The sequence below is a fragment of the Ostrinia furnacalis genome, unplaced genomic scaffold, assembly GCF_004193835.3.
Source record: "Ostrinia furnacalis isolate ACB-3 unplaced genomic scaffold, ASM419383v2 OfSCF2303, whole genome shotgun sequence".
Classification (NCBI taxonomy): domain Eukaryota; kingdom Metazoa; phylum Arthropoda; class Insecta; order Lepidoptera; family Crambidae; genus Ostrinia; species Ostrinia furnacalis.
Window position 1 is genome coordinate 167946 of NW_021132542.1, and position 23604 is coordinate 191549.

Here is a 23604-nt window from a genome sequence, read left to right on the forward strand (position 1 = left end):
ACAAATACTTTAACACATTGTGAACCACTTTTCTTTCACGACTATAAAAATATTTTAGCAATTTAATTCATAAAACCAATTGCGCACATTTAAAATAAACTTTGTTTACACTTTGACAGCAATAGACTGACATGCAAGGTGACATGTCAATGAAGTTTTCAGTTACTGTTGCCATTAAAAGAAATTAGTACCATTAGTTTTCCGCAACATGGCGAGGGTTTTTATGTTCCTGGTCAGGCTATACCTACTTTTGCCAGCGGATTTTTTTAAGTGGCAGACTACACTAATGAAATTAGAAATCACTTAAAAATCTTATTTTTAGATTAGACTTCAGAAAATTTTATGTTTAAAAAAAAAACAAAAACTAATCCCAGCAGGCAGACCACAGATTACAAAGTTAAACAAACACTTTTGCATGCATGCCTCTGCATGCAAACAAACGACGACGACGACATGACCATAGATGATAGAGAATGGAGCCGTTTGGCCGAAAATATCGCTAGCTAGAGCTAGGAAGAAAAATGCCGTCCTTTAAAATTCCTCTGTTTTTGCGGTAAGTGCTATCACTGCTAAAATAATGTCCCATACATTTGAATCGACACTTGAAAGTAGCAAACTTGTCCTTGCCGGAAAAATTCTAAAGTTTTCGGTGGTTGCCATGCCATGGCATGGCATGGCGATCACCATTTTGCTAACAATTTATTTTTGTCGATTTTTGGCCAAACGCCCCTTATTTTAGACGTCATGATGACAGACAGAATGACAATCAATCAAATTCACAGAACCACAGAAATCAAAAGAAGAGAATGAGATAGAATGATAGAATGTGGTTCTTGAGCTTACATTTATTTATTTACTAATAAACTTCAATTAATAAATTGAGTTCATCTGTGTTAATTAACTAAAATTTTACATGAACAAGACAAGTTTCATGTCATCGTGTCTTAATTGCTGTATTTAGTTTTATTGAAAAAAAAAGAAAGGATTTGTTTACACAGTACACTACACAATATCGAAATTCTAATTTAATTTCAATTGTTAAAATGAATAACGTTCATTTGCCCGAGGATTGTGCGAAGCAATGGGAGATTCTTTTGTTGCTACTTTCATCAGAAGAGAAGAAAATTGACCGGACCAGCGACAGCGAAATCGATACTATGAACTACTTTTATAAAAACGAAGGCGTCAGGTAATAAAATGTACATAAAATACTAATAGATTTATTATTTTGGGTAATTTTCATGTTTAAATAATATCAATAATGTAGCCAAAAACTTCTCATAGCATATCATCAACATTTATAGTATATCTAAATAAAATAGTAGCTTAAAAATAATAAAACATCAGTTGTCTTTACACTTCCATTTTTATACTATACACAGAAAAATCCTCACACATTGGCTACAACAAATGCAAAAGACATACGCTAAAAAACTCAGTGACTCAAACACTGCATTAAAATGCAATGAAATATCCCAGTTGTGGCGTCAGCGAGGCAATGATAACTTCCGAGCTAACCGAGTCAAAGAGAGTTATAGGTGTTACTGTGTAAGTGTCCTATATGCCCCTCAAGATGGACCCATGTATCCACTTGCACTGGCAAATCGATCAGCTGCTTTGCTACGGATGAAAAGATTTCAGGTACGAATATTTTATTTTTTGCTTGCCATATGGCAAAAAAGGCAGAACTATTTTTTCTGATACTTTTAATTCATCTATGTAATCATTTATTTAACATTTCTGCTTATTAAAGGAATGCCTAGCAGACATAAAGCTGGCACTCGACCATGGATACTCTAACGAGCAGCGGCACAAGTTGTTGCTACGACAAGCTGACTGCCACATCGAGTTGGGCTCCCGGGAGCAGGCTGTGGCCGCCCTTTCAGCTGCCGCAACTCATGCTCACTCATTGCAACTGGCACCCACTCATGCTGGTACTCTTTGTTTTGTTATTTAATAGATGAGTCCTTCTTTTCTTTCTGATATTCTATTCTTCAAGACATTTGGATTTTAAAACATAATATTTTATTCATCTCTTTGCAGCAGAGTTTGATAGACATATTAAAATACTGGAAAGAAAACTTGAAGCATTACAGGAAATTAATGAAGTAAAGCAAGAAGAAGTGCCGATTCCAGAATGTTACAAAGGAGAAAACCCCAATTTCTTTGCGGCTTCTAATGCTCTAGAACTAAGGTAAATATCAGCTTTAATGGTGCAAACCAATACATTCTGATACGTCACGTGTGTCGGCTTAAGGCTTAATGTGATCTGCCTTGATTTCACGTTACAAATAAATTAACAGGCGCAGTGAATCGTGCGGCAGATTCGTAGTGGCGTGCGAGCCAACGCGTCGTGGCGATGTCTTATTCTCTGAAGAGCCTTACGCTTGGGTGACGCTGCCCGAAGGAGACCCAGACCGAGGCGCCTGTGAGACTTGTTGTCAGGCGGATGTGAATCCTGTGCCGTAAGTAATAAGGAGAACTTCTTATCCATTTAAGATTCATTTTCAAATAAAGCAATTTTTTTCTAAATATTTAAACACTCTTATTTAGTGATATGATAGCTCATTCGAACTAACATTTTTCATCTTAGAATCGGAATCTTAGATATCAAATTTCTGACTTCACCATACCATTTATATGACCATGTTAACATGGGCTAGTGTCGGCTCATATACCCATTTACCTAACACCCTGTATAGTAATTATTATGATGACATTGTCAGATGCGGTACGTGTTCGCGTAGCGTGTACTGCGGCGAGGAGTGCCGCGCGCGCGGTTCGAGACTATTCCACCGCTGGGAGTGCTCGGGCGCGCAGGCCGCCATCTTTCCCACTATTGGGATCGCGCATTTGGCTCTCAGGTACGTATAATACAGGGTGGAAATGATAAGTTGATCTCGCTTGATTATTTCTAAACTATACAAGATATCGTAAAACTGGTTATAGCCTGACCAGGAACATAAAAACCCTCGCCATGTTGCGGAAAACTAATGGTACTAATTTCTTTTAATGGCAACAGTAACTGAAAACTTCATTGACATGTCACCTTGCATGTCAGTCTATTGTTGTCAAAGTGTAAACAAACTTTATTTTAAATGTGTGCAAATGATTTTGTGAATTAAATTGCTAAAATATTTTTATAGTCGTGAAAGAAAAGTGGTTCACGATGTGTTAATGTATTTGTCGAAGAGAAATACTAAGGGTTCGGACAATATTTTCATTGAATAATGTTTCCGACAAAGGTTGTCAAATTGACTGACATGTTTATCGTATAGTACAGTCCACTATGAAAATTAGCTGTAGTCTGTTTCAACTACCTATTTTAAAGTTTTTTGTCACTTTCTAAGTTTTGAATTTTATGGAATTGGGAAAGAAGTACCGAGTTTGAAGCGTTCATGAGCAGACATTGCAGTTGAATATTCAAGTTCTGAATTTGATTATTGATGAATAATAAAATAAATCCTACTAGCTCGATTGATGGTTTCATTTAATTTATTTAAACCAGGTTACCTTTAATAATATTTTTCGTTAATTTATGAAAATATCAAATTAGCCCGTAATCCTGAATCCTGATAAATAAATTTAGCCTATTAATTCAACACATGTACGACTGTACTCAGTGTTGCACTATCAAATGCAATTGAAGCGCCTCTATGCCAGGGTTTTTATGTTCCTGGTCAGGCTATACTGATCCTGAAAGCGCTTCACAATATCTTTCAAACAGTACCAATAATAAGTTACAAAATAAACTGGATCAATCCGAAAATTTTATGTTTCCAGTAGATGCAGTTTATTCTGTAACTTATTATTGATACCGTTTGATAGAGCTCATGAAGCACTTTCAGGATCACTAACTAGTTTTTTGATATTTTGTATAGTTTAGAAATAATCTAGTGAGATCACTTATCGTTTCCACCCTGTGTACGATAAAATATACAAGTCTGTGTAAGTATGGATCAAACAAAGGATTGGCTTTACTTCTCAATACAACAACTTTCCTACAGAAACAACATCCAAATTCTAAAAAGAAACGTGACATCCCCATAATAATTTGGCTGATTACCGATGACAATTTGTATAGAAAGAAAGGTAGATTTTTGTAAGATTTGAACCTCATTTGTTTTTTTATTTTTGTATTCATGGTTTAAAAATATCAATTTTGGATACCTACTTTAAACACTCCAAACATACTAATTGACCAGCTGTTACATTTTTATGCCATAAAAAGGTGTTAGTAGGTTTAAATCAATAAACTAGTAGCTTGGTTGGCGTGCGCGACATTTATACCGCAGGGATATTAGACCGCAGGTAGGCCATTTTATTAGATATACGCACGCCCTATTTCACAACAATATCAATGTCAGTAATAATAAGCATTTAAATTGCAATCCCAGAATTTCAATGTGTAAGACTCAATTTCTCCAGCAAAATGACAACTTATATCTTATGCTTATGCGATTGTGCAATGCTTGATGATCTGCTTGTAATAAACTACTTATATTTTTTCCAATATTTATTGATATGTTACAAATAAGGGCGAGCACTAATTAGACATGTCTTTGTTTTTCTATTCCCCTAAGAACTTATATTTCATCTACGAAGACGCGCCCCACCATTCTTCCGCTAATGTTTGAGTGTTTAATGTTTGGTATATTATTATCCATGAGTGCACACGCACAGTACAATAATGAGGCTCGGATTGCTCAGATCAAACTCCCCGCACCCCGCGCTTCCCTCGACCAAAAATGGTGGGGCGCGTCTTCGTGGATGAAACTTTGTAACCCCTTTTTCTTTTATTTTCTAGAGTGCTACTCATAACAGCCAGCGAAGGTTTCCCTCGGGTCCCGAACCCGACCGATCAGCCGAGCTCGGCAGCCGAACTGTTCCAAGCGTACTCTCGCATCGATGACATACAAATCTACAAGAAAGACACGCCAGCCTTCTACAGGATGTTCAACTTGGTTACCAACTTCGACAAGATGAACAACACAGACTATATACAGTATGCTTTAGTGAGTAGAAATATGAATAACGATTCAGGTCTACTTGCGCCACTTTCTATAGGCAACTTGTGTCCAAATCAATTTTGTATGTAAGGATGAACTCATTCAAATCTAATTTTTGTCTGCCAAAGAAGCGCATTAAAAGTCATGGATTAATAGTTATAAAAGTAACACTTACTTATGAACTTTCTACTTGTTCTTCTTCTCCTCTATGGCTATTGTGTTTGAAATTGCGTACTTTTCAGACGGCGACAATGCTAACGCTATACCTAGAGCGGTGGACGACATTTTTCGACGAGTTGCCGTCGCGATTGCCACACGCGTTGCCCGCGCGTCAACTGCGCGTTTTCGCCGCGGCGCTGCTGTTGCGGGCGCTAGGGCAACTCGTCTGCAACGGGCACGCTGCGTTGACGCTCGCTGTGTTTGTAGATGACGACACGGGTGAAGATGGTAAGTATGTAGGACGATATTTCAGTTGCAAAAGTTAAATTATCTCATAATGAAGAGTAGATAAACTCTTCTAGAAAAATAACAGCCCCTAATTTCTTCAATCAATGAATAGTGACGTTTTATTTTTATATAAGTGTTCATGCAGTGATCGGAGTAGGCAGAGCTATTTTTGTTCATTATTGTAAAATGTGGACATGCCCTGAGGATCCCGAGACTTCATCTACCTAGATTCGATTTTACCGTTCGGCTGATAAATTAAAATACATAGCTGCGTACTCGATGTGGTACAGAACAAAAACATTGCCCTTGCTTCACGCGAGGGCATAATATCCACAATTTTATTGTAACAACGTAAGGCCCGGTTTCCACCACAGCAGGTGGATTGAACCAATTACACAGCGGTCACTGAATGTGTATGCATGTAAAAGGCATGATTGTTTCACCAAAAGGTCAAGCGGCGACGGTATCTGAGCGCGAGGTTCGTCGTGCCACTGCAATATACCCGTCGGCGGCCATGATGAACCACTCCTGTGACCCAAACATCATCAATACGTGAGTATAATAAAAATAAATATCTTTAGGCTATAAATCTGTTAGGCAGCTGCCTCGCATTATGTGGACAGGCGACGGAAACCAGCGAGGTGGCGTTGTGTTGTGTCGTCAAGGTAATCGCATTAAGTACCTACGAGGGGTGTTCAAAAAGTAATGAGAATGGGATATTTCTAGCCAAAACAAAAATCTGAAAAAAATGGGTAGGTAGCATAATTCTTCACTAGAAACTGGTGAAAAAAACATTTAAATTCACTATTGTGTTTAAGAATTACATTCACCTGAACACGACCAGTCGGAAAGTATACTGGGTCATTGACTAGCACACTGTCATGACACGTAATTTAAAAGACTGGCTTATCGACAATGTATGGATAAAATTTTTATATTGTTATTCCATTTTCTTTCATAAACTTCGAATTTTTGACGATATACTATATACTAATTACTACATGTGATACATCATTGGAAAGAAGAGAAGCTAGAGATGTTTTAAGATCATTGGCAATCCATTATCACCTTTAATTTTTTTTTAAATCGAATTCTAAGTTAATTTTTTTATCGTGGTTTGTACTTTTGTTAAACTTTGGCGGCTCGTAACTAGCTATCCAATCATCTGGATCTGAAATCTGAAAATTTATTTTATTTGACTAAAGACATTCGATATTAATATCGAATAAAAAAGCGGTTGAAAACACGCGAGATCCAATTTTGAAAAAAGTAGCTCATTTAGGGACAAATGGGCGAACTTGTATTCTTAAAATGACCTTACCTATACACCCACGAAGTTTGTCTAACCTTCCGCCGAACACCTTGTATATAAAAGTCTGGGCAGTTAATTATTATTATTATTATTCTTTGCAAATAAATACTTTGACTGTGACACTGTTTGTGATGATGCATTACAACTGTCTACAGTATTTTTGCGCACGGGTTATGCATAGCTTATTTTTATTGCTTTATAACCTAGAAACAAGAATAACAACAAAAAATTGTTCTGAATTTGCTTTTGTGTAAAAAATAAAAAAAAACATATCAATGAATGTATGAAACATAAACATTGAGATGATTTAATTTGTTGCTAAATATCTTTTTTTTCTTTCCTTCTTTCATTCTTTCTTATTATTAAAACATAACAAACATCCATTTAAGATTTATTCTCACAAGATAAAAATTAAAATAGAGTCCAAATATTTATTAAAAATGAAAAGTTCTAATTTCCTGTCATGTACCATAGAAGATTTTTTTCATAAAATCTAACCCTATCATCCTTTCAGTATACTGGCCTTTGTAACGTCGTTTCTCAAATCCCACTATATTTTGATGAAAGCGTGCTCCTTGTTCTTGCGAATAAGCCCCCATAATTATTTATAAATATATCCAAATGAGAATGTGACGTGCATGTCGAGAGTCATTCTACTATGAAGATGGAAAATTCAAATCGCTATAACTTCTTAAAAAGCAAATATTTTCGATTTGTAATCGCACTTTTTTATACACATTTGCTTATATAATCAGAATATAATAAGTAAAATCCATGCGCAAAAAAAATTTTTTTTTTGTTGACCCGTGTTATTATTTGGCAGCTTCTACAAGGGTCGGCTGGTGGTGGTGAGCGCGCGCGAGCTAGCCGCGGGCGGCGAGGCCCTGAACTGCTACGGGCCGCACCGGGCGCGCGAGCCGTTCGCGCAGCGACGCGCCGCGTTGCGCGCGCAGTACTGCTTCACGTGCGCGTGCGCGGTCTGCGCCGACGCCGACCGACGGGACTTTGTGGTCAGTAGGCATGGAAATGATGCTATTTTTCATTCATTTTCATTCTATGAAATGATGATTTTTTTTCATATGATTTCACATGCGAAATTTCACAGGCAATGATTTTTATTCGCAGTGTTTTAATGTAGCTCTTTCATATAATGTGCTACTTTTAATGAAGTATGAATTATGATGAAGGATTGCTAATTAGCTAAAATATGAAATGTAACAATATCTGTTTCATTTATGTCGCACAACAAAAAACAAACAGTTTCACAGCACATTGATAACCGCGCGACTAATGAAAATCATTCATTTCATCTGCCTGCTATCTAATGAAATCACACGAATCATGACAAGGAAATCTAAACCTTACACCCTTGAGTTTAAAGTTCATATTTAAAATGCCCAGTTTCGTCCGTCATCACATCTCTTGTCCTTTTCTAACACGCACATGATCAAATCATTCCTTCTTACTCGCTCGGTCGCTTCGCAGAGCTGCGCTCACGAACTTCGCTCGAATGAATGAATGAAATTCATGTGATTCGTGATTTCGTTGACTGTGAAATTATAGCAGTCTATGTGAAGTAAAATAGCAGGTGTGATTAATGAAATTCATTTCATATGATTTTTCACCTGCTATTCATGAAATGTTCCATGCCTAGTGGTCAGTACACCATTAGGCGGGTTTTAGAATCGCGCTGACCGCTCGCTGATCGTCAGCGCTGACAGATCAATATGTATGTAATGAGGGCTATCGTTTTTATACTTAACAGTTGGCACCCCTGGCGATTGACAGGACCTTACTCTACAGTGGCGCCATCTTGATAAGCGCAAATGCGATAGTCCTCCTACCACTTTAGCGCTCACAAGTTGGCGCCACTGTCTTCGCTACTAGTAAGTGACAGGACCTTACTCTACAGTGGCGCTAACTGGTGAGCGCTAAAACGATAGCCCACATTGAAGGGAACGTTCCTGAGTGACGCTGATCGCTCGGCGCCGACGCTCCATACATTTCGGCTGTCAGCGCTGACGGTCAGCGTGCGTCAGCGTGACTCTAAAACCAGCATTAATCGGCCGTCCTCTCCCATCCCAGAGCGTGTCTTTCTTCTTAGTATAACGGTTTGACCGGGACAGGCCTCGTCCAGGCTGGGTCTGCACTATCGTATCGTATCGTACACAATTACGGGGTATGCTCCGATATAGCACTGCGAGCACTGCTCAGTCCTCCACACCCATCAGTGATTGTAATGCTATATCAGAACATACCCATAGTCTCGTAGCTTCTACTAGGCTGCAAGGGCGCCCGGTAGTGGAGTGCGCAGCCAACAATTACGGGCCGCGCCGAGAGCGAGATTTGCACGCGTATTGACGAGCATTACACGCGCTCAGCAATAGGCTAGTTGCCTAAAAAAATTTTTTTAGTCCGTAATGTTTAATATCAAAAAATATTGGACACATATAATTTTATTTGTCAATCTAACAAATAATTACATAGTTATGGTGCGTTGAAGTTGCGCACGACGTCACAACGTGCGGCATTTTTAAGCAAGCGTTGACGTCACGGGCCTCTTCTTATGAACTTTGGGGCGCTTTATCTCTTTAAATTTTCATTAGTTTGAAAAAGTGAAAAATACGTGTAGAGTATTTTTTGATAAGTTAACTGACGGACTAATTAAAACTCTTGCTTTTTGACCCAGGCAACATCCCCATACTATAGATGCGTGTGCGCGATATGCTCCGATGCCGACCGAAAAAAAAACTTGGAATCTAAGGCCCGGTTTCCATCAAGGCGGAGCGGAGAAGTGTTTTGAATAACCAATCAGATATTATTATTTCCACTTCTCTCCGCTCCGCACCGCGCCGCGTCGCTGTCAAATTCTATAGGAAAATTCGTCCGCCTGACACTTCCGAAATAGCTACGATAGCCGAACGGTGAAGGCACGGTAATAATATCATAGTGAAAAGGGGTCGGACTGGTCGACTCGAGATCCGAGAAACGCGGGTTCGCATCCCACCGCCACTCGACTCGTTGTGAGCCCACTCGTAACACAAGCATTTTTAGCTTACCACGAGGGGCTAACGGAATTATTAGTAATTTGTGCAACACGAATTGCTAATACATAATCTTAAAAAAAAACTTCTCTCTTCTCCGCTCCGCCTTGATAGAAACCGGACCTTATAGTGAAATATTTTTTCAATTCGGTCGAGTAATTTCGGAGCATACACAAAATACACATTCTGTCCTGTCCTATTGCAGACTAAATTCTTGTGTGTAGTTCCAACTTGTAATAATACAAACTTGAATTCCTGTTCACAGCATCTGTTCAGCGCTTACGCCTGTCACGCGTGCAAAGGTCCCGTAACTTGCAACAGCGGTGGCTCCCCCAAATGTCCGCAATGCGGCGCGGAGTTCCGCGTGGAACGGGCCCTAGACGCCCTAGAGCGGGCTAGGGAACTCCTAGCCGAAGCCAAGAGAGCGCGTGCGCCGGCCGAGAGATGCGAAAAGGCACAGGCCGCGTTGAAACTACAACAACACGCTTGGCACAGACATCACTCCGCGTTGAGAGATTCCGCCGATAAGGTGGCCAGGCTGTATGCGGATTACGGTATGTTATTTTTTTAACTTTCTATCGCATTGCACTGTGCACCTTATGTGGATATCCCCACTAAAAGTAGTCGCAAGTCGCAAATACGCTGTTTGAATATTTTTCAAACATAGGTACTTACCCATATTTAAAATGCTAGTTGGTAATAATGTATTTAATTGTATTTGTGTTTTCTCTGTAAGTGGATTCTGTAAATTCTTTTGAGAAAATAAATGTCTTTAACCGTATCTTTCGTTTGACCGTATGGTTTTTATAGACAGCTTTGTTATTTATTGATATGGATAATGATGGCCACTCGGTAATAACTATTCCTTAACTTTATACCTAGCGGCGGCGAACTAAAAAGTTCGACTTTCTCAAGAGAAATAAAAAATATTATAAGTCAAAAGTAACGCCAATAAAAAGAAACGAAGGCCAAGTCTATCTCTTTAGACTTTTTAATGGCGATCAAGCTGTTGATTGGGGTACACAAGAGTTGCAGCGGTGGGAATAGTCATTTGTTGATACGTGCGAGCTTATTGCTATTTAAAGTAACAGGTAACAAGGACTAATCTATCCTACATAGTTTCCATTATTGTATCTTCTGTGTAGCCAAGATTTACAGGTGACAGTCATCCGATTTTTGTGTGTCTCTCAGCGAACGTTGACTCAAATATAAAAACTTATTACCTTATAAATAAATGATGTCATGTATTTCATTGTGTTACAGGTGATTTCAGCAAGAGTGTGGAACTAATAAAACAAAATATTCAAAGTCTCGAGTACCAGTTCGGATCTTTTAGTGCTGAGGTGCGTAAGATCGTGATGTTTCTGTCATAATGAGAGAAAGAGAGATAAATCTTTTTTTATTTATCACTTCTATAAATAGCGATGAAACGTCTTAATGTGTCAAGATTCTGGATAATAATTAACGCTCTATTTTGACTAATACATACATATACATATTTTCAGGTGGCCCATGAACTCAGGAAGTTATCTGATGTGATGTTGGAGCGGATTGTCACCACGCAAAACAGTGCCGAATACAGGTATTTTTATTTTACAATTTGTTGTTATAATATTTAAACTATAACATTGCTTGTTATAAACATGTATGAACTATATTTTGAAATTTACAGGGACTGGTGTCTTGAAACCCACAAAATATTGAAGAAAGCAGTTCAATTGACTGAACTGAATTACGGCTCGTGGGAACCTTTGGTCAAAAGGCTCAAGGAGAATGAAGAGTTTGTCGCCTCGTTACTCAACGAAAGCCGGAGTGCCGATGTAGCAGACAGCATCCACCATAATTTGCACTACAATCTCAAAATCTAGGGCGCATAACTAGAGCACTACTAAATCCCTAGAACAGCACATGTGAGTCCTTGTTTCTACAAACTAACATCTTTAGATAAAGTTAATTACATTTTACTATGTCACAGCAAATTAGGTAACTGTTATTTAAAATCTAAATAGTTAGTATCATACTAAATGTTCCTTTTCAAGTTTTGTAGAACTGTTCCTTAGTAGCTATATTCACTTCGGTCGTGGTTTAGAAACTAGCATATTAAAAACTCAGGATATTTTGAATGTTGATAAGTTTATATTTTATCAACTTGTGCGTGACTAATGCAACGTGATGTTCATAACATTATAAAAAGAGATGCCTAATAAAATACAATAAGATTGAATGAATACAGTTCAATATTATATCTAAGCAATGCGATTAGTGAGATTTTTTGTATGCAAATTACTTATAATATTGGTGTTGTCTTTTTGAATTTATATTATACATAAAATAACTCTTTCATATACATAATATAGGATAAAATACAGGATGTTGTTTTGTAAAACAACGCCCATCTGGGGTCATAGTACACATGAAACTCCATGAAAGTAATTACAAGAAAAAGATAAATCAAATTTTAACTATTACTTAATTAGTAAAAAACCTTGTTCAAACGTCTCCTAAAACTTTCGAGACTGCGCTTGTTAATGCGGCCAACGCCCCGGCAAAGCAGGGGGACTGACCGATAACTCGCCCGCGTAATAATACCACTTTCCAGATATCATGGATTTTTTCCAAAAAAAAAATTAAGTTATTTTTTATATTATATTTTTTTTTTGTAACAGTGTCGTGTATACTACCCCTGAGATGGGCGTTGTTTTACAAAACCACACCCTGTATAATAATATTTAGCATTTTAAAGGTCGACTACCTACTTATTGATACATAAATTAATATTGGTACAAGTTATTTAAAATTAATATTGAGGTTTATTTACATCATTAAGTAAAAGTTGTGATTTCAAAAATGATTTGAAAATCGGATTATGTAGTAAGTACATTAGTTGCCGATTTTTTAATTCGCATATAGCGAGCATGTAGACTGTAGAGCCAAGGCACAGGCGTTGTGGAACTGCACCGCAAAGATTACTACACCGACCACAGATATTTCTATGTAAAGGTGGCGGTTCGCGTTGCGACTGAGACAAGAGACAGAGACAGGAGATCGCGACCGTTACTTGGCTAAGGCAGAGACCTGTTTGTCTCTGTCTCGCTTGCGAACTGTCGCTTATACATTGTCTAAAGTCAAGTCGCGCGACGTTTGGGCGTGGCCTGCCGGCTACTTGCGTCGCGCGACTCGGTCGCTCACAAGGTAGTGCCGTGACGCGACAGATGCAAAATGGCCGTGTTTTCTTCGCACGAAATGAGTCGCACTGAGTTTCGTATGGGTCGCACGACTCGTGTCGCGAAGATTCGTAAGTAGCTGTCGCCCTGCGACCTGCGACCGGTTGCCTGTCGCGGTCTCGGGTCGTGGTCTCTCGTCGCGGTCGTCTTGATCCGAATGCTATCTTTAGACGACGCGGCGACACCACGCGATACCGTAACGCATCGTATGCTTTGGCTCTGAGTATGTACTTAAAATATTGATGTGATTAAATGCACATGTACCACTCTCCGATGAGGATGCTGATGAAGTAAACAACTGTACCTCGTAGTAGTAAGATCTAATGACTTTGTAGTTAAAACCAAACCAAAAGGAGAATCAATCATGTTAGTCATAGACTGCCATTTAGCTGAAAGTATACATAAACTTACACCCAAATTCTCTACTATAATATTTTGTGCCTTTTGAATCTCACAAAGTTTAATTCTAATGTGTGAATGTTCTTCCGTATCTGCAATTTGCTCGAAATCTGAAGAATATCATAAATAAATTGAAATGGTTATTTTTATACAATATATTACCCGTGTAAATCAAATTAAGCATTTTATGGAATACCATAGCGTAAGAATATGGGTGTAAGACACATCACTTATCTACATTTATATTTTAAACTTTAGAATGTACAATGTAACGGATACAATGACACTTTATACAACGTAATTTTTAATATACTAGCGTAAAATTAGGTTCAGATTAATATATTTAAATGTAAGTAATAATTTGTTTGTAGTCGTTTTCAATATTAACATACTTAACTATTTTGAGGTGAATTTGTTCAAATCAATCATAAATATACCATTACGGAAGATTTAAATGATGCTCTATAATCGTTACGTTAGCATCTTGTCTTTTATAAACATAATTGGAAATACAAAAGCAATTGAACTCTCCGGTGCCTTGTATTTATCATGTGCTTTATTACTAATTTTATCATTATATCGGGATCTAAAGTACCTAATATGAAATGTACAAACTATAACTTGCACTATGGTTAGATCAATGCGCTAAATTACAGTGCCTCATCTATACATAGGTTAAGTCCAACCCACAGCCGAATCATTGTCTAAAATTTAGACTCTAAAGAACGAAAATATGGCATGTCCATAAATTTTGTAACATTTATAGATTTTATTAAGTTATGTGTATGTTACGCTCAAAAATCGATAAAGTTTGGTCATTGTAAAATATCTTTACAGTGACCTGTCACTCGAAGTCGTACAATAATAAAATCTCCAGTGATGTGCCGTAGTCATCATAAGATCCATAAGATCGTTTTATAGTGAATCGTGGTCCAGACACTATCAGTAAAAATGACATTACATCGAAGTAGTAACTGAACTTACGATATCAGTCACACTTTGACTTGTTGCGTAAAAAAATCCCATCTACACGTCACACTATTATAAAACATCGCCACTGCCGGTCACACTGTAACCAATTTCTTTTCCCAACGAGTCAATGTGCGTGTGGACTGAGTGATCTCTTCAAAAAACTTTTGACAGCCAAATTTTGAGAGGATTTAGGAAAAAACTGTGAAAACTTCATGGTAAGGTATTGAATTTGTGAAACCTAAACCAAGAAAGCTAAAACTAATTAACTGGATCACTCAATCTGGACACCTGAAGAAAAAGCCATAACGCGTATTCAAGAATATACTACCTATGTGTTTATACGTTTGAAATAATTGTAAAGAATCTGTGAAAGCTGCTAAACAAATTTTCGATTCGTTTCAAAGCCACGTTTAAGATTTAGAACGGTTTATATGGATCACTCAGAATGCACTATGTTCAATTGAGTGATCTTTAAAACGCCACCTTATACTGAAAAAGTATGAAACATCATGTTTATCATAAATTATGCTTCTGGGAAAATTTGTGAAACAAAGATCGTGATTTTACTGGTTTATGTTGTAATTATTTAGGTAGTGAAAACACTCTAAAAACATCCTTAAAACTTCTAAAAACAAAACACACAACTCTCGGTTTGTTAAATAAATAATTTTTCTTTCTTTCTTTCATGTTATAAACCTTTCTAAATCTTAAACGGGGCTTTAAAACGAATAGAAAATTGGTTTAGCAGCTTTCACAGATTCTTTACAATTATTTCAAATGCAAATTATAAACACAAAGGTAGTATATTATTGGATACGTGTAATGGCTAATTCTTCAGGTGTCCAGATTGAGTGATCCAGTTAATTATATCTAGCTTTCTTTGTTTAGGTTTCACAAATTTAATACCTTACCATAAAGTTTTCACAGTTATTTCCTAAATCCTCTCAAAATTTGGTTGTGGTTGGATGAGATTTTTGAAAAGATCACTCAGTCCACACGCACATAACGAGTATGTCAGTGTTACATAATTTACACGTTAGTGCGATTGGTATGACGGATATAGTAAGGCTATTTGATAACCGAGTTCTATGAGAATGTCTTCACCTATTCACCGAAGGAAGGAATGACAGTAATATTGATTTCATTTTTACCGATTGATAATTTCTGGAGTTCTTTTGTTACATTTTTTTTTCATTGCCTACGTACAAAAGAATACAGAAAACAATAATTCTTACATACTAGCAGGACCACGAAAACAGGGATATTAGCCCGTTTTTTATCTTAAGAGACTAAGTTACATGCGTGTCTTATAAGAAATTTTATTGCAATAGGTATATTTTCTGAAGTGTTTATTCACTTTATTCAAAACTCAAATTAATTACAAGTTATTAATTGTATTGTAATAGTTGTGCCTCTGTTTTTTAGTAAAACCATCTGAAAACCTAGACAACTCGAAGCCATACCATGTTAATTTCACAAAATTCTTTACATTAAGTAATAAACTTTTTATAAAAATTATACTTGTTTATTTTCCGTACTCAATACGTACGACGTACGACGTACCTGGTAGAGTTACTGAAAAAAACCACCTTCCACAATACAGTGTCTTGATAAAGTGCACATAATATGAAAATAGGTGAAACTAGGCCTATTTTTATCGACAAAAAAAGGTCAAAAAATATTTGACGTATTTAAATTTTTTACAGATTTTTTTTTTCAATCAATTATATAAAGAGGTAATAACTTTTAAACTAAGAGGTACCTATATTGAATAAATGATTTAATTTATTAATGATAAGTACTTTATAATATTCTGCAAAGATTAAAAGACCAATATAAATGTTTTTTTCTTTGATAAAACATATTTTTACATGCAAATTTTACCGGTTTTGTGAAGTAGCTGCTTAAAGTGCCAATAATTGGGTGGTTTACCCTATCTATATATATGTTACGGCTAAAGATAGGTATGAACATAAACTTAAGATTAGCCGGCTAAACTTAAGTTTATCTTCGAGAAGCAGCTAAAGTACGATAACATGTTAGTTTGTGTCGTGATGTTCCATCTTTAGCCGGCTAATGTGCACATTAGCCAAAACGAAACGGCTAAAAATGTATTCGATGGGCGCGCCAGGCCGGCGGAGGGCTTGAGGGGGCGGTGGGGAGACAACGAATAGCTCCATATTATTTAACAATTGTGACTAGATATTGTTTTAAGTAATTAACACTGAAGAAGTTTTATTTTGTTTTATTTTGTAATTTTAAATACCTACCTACAGAAGATTCTGTAATGACCAAATGGTTCCTTATTATTTTATTTTAATGATAGGTACCTAGATATTGTTTTAAGTAATTAATATTTTGTTATTGTAATAATTGTAATTTTGAATACCTACATAGGTACATAAAAGTATGTGTAATGAAAGTGATTATTAATTAATAAAGTTTTCGTGTCCAAATAGTAAATATTATTACATTGTTTCCTTTTCCATTTCCTTCTAAATTTATAGCCAAGGGCCTGCGGTTACACTTAAGTTTAGCCGGCTAAAGATAGAAGAAACTAACATTAACACCTCGTCGAAGATAAACTCAAGTTTAGCCGGCTAATCTTAAGTTTATGTTCGCATCTATCTTTAGCCGTAACATATATAAAAGAAAGTCGTGTTAGTTACTCCACTTATAACTCAAGAACGGCTGAACCGATTTAGCTGAAAATTGTCAGGGAGGTAGTTTAGAGCCAGGAGAAGGACATAGGATACTTTTTATCCCGTTCGAAATAAAAAAAAAGTCTGCTTATTTATTGCCATTAAGGCGGAACAAAGTTCGCCGGGTTAGCTAGTATCCTGATAAAATAAAAACAGTAATAATGCTAAAAACAGGCGATAAAAAATACATAAAATAGGTACCCAAAAATGCCAATAAATAATATGACTTTATGAAAAAAAATCTGCATTTAATTTCGTGTTTTTTTTTATTATTTGATAAATTTCTCCATAAAGGCATTTTTGGAGAAAAATTTTATATAGGTTGGTTGGAATTTCAAGACTTGGTCCCTGCATTTTGACGAACACGATAAAAAATAGCTCTAGTTTCACCTACTTTATCAAGACACACTGTATAAAAAAAAAGCCTTTTACCTATCGCTACGTCCATGCTTCTTGACGGGTAGAGGAAAGAGAAAAGGAAGGAGTTACAAATAAAATGAAACAAAATGCCGTTTAATAGTTCATGAGTATTTCTCAAAAAAAATGTACATTTTGAAAAAAAAAAGTGTGCTTTGAAACAGTTCAAAAGTTTTATATTTATAAATCATCACACAAAAAAAACACACACAATTTTGAAGGATGAATATTAATCTTTAAGATAACGAAGAATTAAAGCTATAATCCTACTTATTACCATATATTTAGATATTTTAAAAATAGTCCTTTTTTACCTTTCATACAAAAACCTGTTTGCCACCCTAGCTTTTTCATGTATTTTTGTTTCATAAAATGCGATACGTAACTAAATTATTGTAAATTTCTTAGTATTATCGTTCTACGGTAATCGCAGTTTCTGTATCAAATTGATTTTCTATGGGGTGTCATAATGAATTGGCAATTTAAAGCAAAAAAACAAAATGAGTCGCTCTCATTTACTATTTCGTTATTTACTCTTTAGTTACGATTTATTTCTACTTTCCCATGGTTTCTGAACAATTTCGTATTTATTTTACACGGACAACAATAGCTGCACTCTGAATGGCTGTTGGCCTGACGTCTCCGCCATAACATCTATCGCGAAAATTAGTGAAAACGTGTGTGTTTTGTGGGATTACTTTTTCGTAACAGGCAGTAAAATCAGCGATTTTATATAGAACGGTAAGTCTTCATTTAACCATTTTTTGTAATACGTGTGGTACGAACATTTAGTAAGCTTTTATATTTGCTGTAACAAATTTTATCAAAAAAATACTTGTTTCTGATCTCATTTTGTCTAATATTTCGTTACGTTTTTTACGAATTTCGTTACGTTACGAAAAAGTACAACATAATGCTGAGTGTATACTGTTATTACCTGACTAAGCATAGTAATATTCACTACTTAATTTATTTCAAAAAATATAGAGCGTTAATAACAAAAGGATTGAATACTATCTGCTTTACAGAAGTGCCACCAGCAAAAAATTATCAAATCATTTAGATTACGTTTTTATGTGATTACTTCTTTTGTTTTTTTAGGAATGCCGCCAAAAACCAATGCCGAAAGGCAAAAAGCTTACAGAGAACGACTCAAAATGGATAAATATGATGGAACAAAAATAATTTTATTAAAATAGTATGAATGATTACTCCCTTATTTTTATTTCTAACCCCTTAATATTACCCCGTATTTGGGTGCATACTTACAAATATTTCGAATTGAATAAATGAAGAGCATTCACAATAATTCGCCAATGTATAACAAGCCTTATGGCCTTACTATTTCGTTACTACTGTTTCGTTACGTACATTTTTTTTGAGAAATACTCTCATATAATTTAGTATGGTATGATAGTGATCATTATGTGGCAAATTTTATTCGTAACTATCCTAGATATCTATACATTAAACAACTATACAACAATATCGATTAAATTTTACATTTACCGCTTTTGAAACTTACTGCACTCCCGATTGCAAAATTAACAAACACTAGAAAAGTCGAAACTGATCACATATAAAAACTATATTTACAATGACGAAGTTTAGTTTAAATATGAGAAACATTATTTAGGATCACACACACTCCTTTTAGAATAAGGTATAATTAAGAACTGTAAAATAATACGAGAAATAATTTTAGGGCACGCCACACTCCTCCCGGTATAAGAAATAATAAATAAGAAGCAACCATCAGCTCAGTTCACTTTCTTGCCTCTGCGATCCCTTATTCACTTAAAAATTTATATAGATGACCCAAGCTGAACTGTCCCACCAAACTCAATGACAGGGGGGCGCTACGATCGTTCAACTATATGGTTTCCAACATGGCAAAAATCGGAACCAGCGATCCGGTATTGACGGTGGCGCCCCACTGTCAATGTCATCGACAGGACAGTTCACTATTTTGGAACTATAAACACCAATTAAATGCTGACCCTAGCAGTCACATAATTTCAATTAGCAATAAACAATTAAAATTGCAAGTAATGGTAATTGATAAACAAGATTCTAGAAACTGTTAGAGAAATAATGGTGCCGAAAAGGAACAATATCTTTACGACGCGCGGTCCCGCGGATCACAACACAATTATACAAAAGATAGATTTAAAATTTTATATAGTCATAATCTTAAAGATTAAATATACATTATTATATATCAATCTTACCTAATAAAAAATAAAATCGGTATACATACTCTTTTGCTTCCTAAAAATTATGCATAAAATTTTATATGTAAATGTATAAATGTCCTTGAAATTAAGTTTCAAATTAAAAAATAATATAGAACATACCTATTGTATTAAAGAAATTATATACTAATGAATACCTATTGAAGAAAAAGTCGACAATTTCATACTTCAATTTAACCCCTATTTGGTATCATCCCACTGACTATAATCACAAGGGTATATTATGAGAAGCCTTTTCTCAGCATCATTGTGACAAAACAAGTAAGTACTTGGTGACAATAAAGTCATTGTGTCAAAAACATACCAACCGAATTAAGAACCTCCCCCTTTTGTTGAAGTCTGATAAAAAGGGACAAGAACGCAGCTGTCAAATATTTCATTTAGTAAACCACGTTAATATTTTACAATTCAAATGTACTATAGCGAGTGAATGATTGCCACTATTTACTATTATTTAAAAAGTCATATTGGCTAAGATCTAATTTAATGCCTTAAAATCTAACGCACTTTAAAATGGTAAAATTCGTTCTTAGACGAATTTAAATAAATAGGTATAACTTACCATATCATTAGTATCAAACTAAGCACTATGATTGTACTTTACGAACGAAATACAAAATCTCGTGGGTATCACACAAAACAATTCGTAAACGGTTATGTGGTCTGGAGCGAATTACCGGGCCCAAAAGTTACAATTATATTCAATACAAATATTTACAGTGAATCAGGTTCTCAGACATTAATACAAAACAACAGTATATTTCTCACTTAGAACTATGAAGGGACATAAATACAGAGTAATGAATAATGCTTTTTAATTATTAGGTAGAATAATATTTTAAAAAATGCCAATACATACTGTACCCAGTAGGATTAGAAGATATTTGGATGGATAAAGTAGTATCCAAATCTTATGAATATGTAATACATATTTGAACTATTTCGTAAGATGGTTGTGCGATACCGTTATTTGACCAAGTGAAGTTCGTATGTACACATTATCAACGAAACTACATATTTAAATCTACGAATAGTAAATAATTATACCTAGAATCAAGCGCAAAATACACCACTATTTTGTTTAATTAAATGCCCCATATATAGAAAGGTTCCAGGTTATTTTGGCAATTTAAACAATACGTAAATTTAACATATATATCGAATGGAGTGTTACATTATTCCACTCGTTTTTCCGACTATTAAAATTCCGAATAATCGTTTCGCCGATGACAATTCCTACGAGAATTTCAATTTTAATTATAAGACCACATCTTATAATTTACAACTGATAAAATAGAGTTTATTTTGCTATCATATAGTAATAAATAGAATAATAGTGTGATGTACTACATTAATTTAATTATTGGCAAATATATAGACATACAGTTATAAATACATATAAATATGTACGTTCTGTTATGATTACCATAATACTCCATTAATTATAGTCTTTTTCACGTAAGATGATCCGTATGACACTTCAAGGTTATCCATATTACGCATACTACATATGCAGAATATTTTTGAAAAAATATTTGTATTTTATTAGCAATTTAATAAAAAAAAAAAAACTACTTGTCTTGAAATAATATAGTAAAATCTGAGTTTATTGATTATATTTTAATTAAATACGATGTAAAAATATTTTTTATTTAATGTACGCAATGTGTGAAACGGAATAGATTTAGTGCTGGGGTATTTGTTGTATAACAAAATCGATTATTTCCGCGGTTCATTAATCGATTGCAGTGAATGCTTAGTTATTAAAAACATCACAAAAATCAACTATATTTTTCGATTTTTGACTTTAATAAACGCATTGAAAATAAATTAATAGTTTTTAATTTAAAGAAACAGAACTAGTACTTTTTAGGAATCGTTTTTTTGAACACGAAGTCCATGGAATTTGAATATTATCAATAAAAAATTGTTACAATAATATTTGTAATTAAAAAAAACATGTTTTTTGTTAAATAACACTTGTACAAAATATTTCTCTAAAAGTAGGTTTTACTAACTCTTAGAAAAAAATCGATAGATAAATCGCTATGGTTTAGCTATGTGACATCTCTATAACTTTCAAACTCGAAACGTCATACGAATCATCTTAGGTGAAAAGGACTATAAGTATGAAAGGCGCTGACACTACGTTTTCATCATAGTTGTAGGCGACATTTATTATAGTCGTCTTGCTTTATAAACAGGTGAAGTTAAAATGAGACTTAATTTATTATCATTCAAGACATATAATCATACTATAGCCTGACCAGGAACATAAAAACCCTGGCATAGAGGCGCTTCAATTGCATTTGATAGTGCAACACTGAGTACAGTCGTACCTGTGTTAAATTAATAGGCTAAAACTTTATGTATCAGGATTTAGGATTACGGGCTAATTTGATATTTTCATAAATTAACGAAAAAATATTATTATAGGTAACCTGGTTTAAATAAATTAAATGAAACCATCAATCGAGCTAGTAGGATTTATTTTATTATTCATCAATAATCAAATTCAGAACTTGAATATTCAACTGCAATGTCTGCTCATGAACGCTTCAAACTCGGTACTTCTTTCCCAATTCCATAAAATTCAACACTTAGAAAGTGACAAAAAAAAATTAAAATAGGTAGTTGAAACAAACCACAGCTAATTTTCATAGTGGACTGTACTATACGATAAACATGTCAGTCAATTTGACAACCTTTGTCGGAAACATTATTCAATGAAAATATTGTCCGAACCCTTAGTATTTCTCTTCGACAAATACTTTAACACATTGTGAACCACTTTTCTTTCACGTCTATAAAAAGATTTTAGCAATTTAATTCACAAAATTAATTACGCACATTTGAAATAAAGTTTGTTTACACTTTGACAGCAATAGACTGACATGCAAGGTGACATGTCAATGAAGTTTTCAGTTACTGTTGCCATTAAAAGAAATTAGTACCATTAGTTTTCCGCAACATGGCGAGGGTTTTTATGTTCCTGGTCAGGCTATATTAAAATAGGTAGTTGAAACAAACCACAGCTAATTTTCATAGTGGACTGTACTATACGATAAACATGTCAGTCAATTTGACAACCTTTGTCGGAAACATTATTCAATGAAAATATTGTCCGAACCCTTAGTATTTCTCTTCGACAAATACTTTAACACATTGTGAACCACTTTTCTTTCACGTCTATAAAAAGATTTTAGCAATTTAATTCACAAAATTAATTACGCACATTTGAAATAAAGTTTGTTTACACTTTGACAGCAATAGACTGACATGCAAGGTGACATTTCAATGAAGTTTTCAGTTACTGTTGCCATTAAAAGAAATTAGTACCATTAGTTTTCCGCAACATGGCGAGGGTTTTTATGTTCCTGGTCAGGCTATATAACAATACATTCAACATCGACTTATCTAAGATAGTTATTTGTAGTTTACTTTCTAAAGTTGCTTTCACGGTAATGAAGAGACAAAATAGTATTCTATGTAACATTTAATTTTACAAGGATAAAATAACATCTTTCAAGAGAGCTAGTTTAAACCTTCACTCGCCATCAATAATATTATTTACGGCCTATATTCGTATTTTACGTGTACTTAAATAAGAAGGAAAGGCTTGATCTAGTCGACTTCATGTAAAACATAATAATAGAAAAGTATTTGGGGGCAAGGCAACGGCGGATGAAAACGCGGTCGGGTCTGGGGGCGTTAAAGGTTCAACGACCAGAGCAACCTACCACACATTTCTACTTTTTCTAAAGTAGCTTTTGCCCGCGTAAAATAGAGTTTGTCACATATCGTTATAAATATTCATCTACAC

The 23604-nt window shown here is 35.1% G+C and overlaps 1 protein-coding gene across 2 annotated transcripts; it reads left to right on the top strand.

Annotated features, from left to right (window-relative positions):
* Window positions 1-584: 584 nt before the first annotated feature.
* Window positions 585-15643, top strand: LOC114354979 (SET and MYND domain-containing protein 4). 2 transcript variants are annotated; one of them, XM_028307607.1, is made up of 14 exons: window positions 585-1189; window positions 1383-1641; window positions 1754-1934; window positions 2047-2194; window positions 2304-2465; window positions 2727-2864; window positions 4808-5015; window positions 5252-5456; window positions 5906-6008; window positions 7592-7778; window positions 10078-10366; window positions 11076-11155; window positions 11318-11394; window positions 11485-15643. In XM_028307607.1, exons 1-14 carry the CDS (start codon window positions 1044-1046, stop codon window positions 11678-11680), a joined length of 2379 nt encoding a protein of 792 aa, XP_028163408.1. In that variant the 5' UTR covers window positions 585-1043; the 3' UTR covers window positions 11681-15643. The 2 variants fall into 2 exon arrangements, with proteins under 2 accessions (XP_028163408.1, XP_028163407.1); XM_028307606.1 differs by having other exon boundaries at window positions 587-1189; window positions 2044-2194.
* Window positions 15644-23604: the final 7961 nt, after the last annotated feature.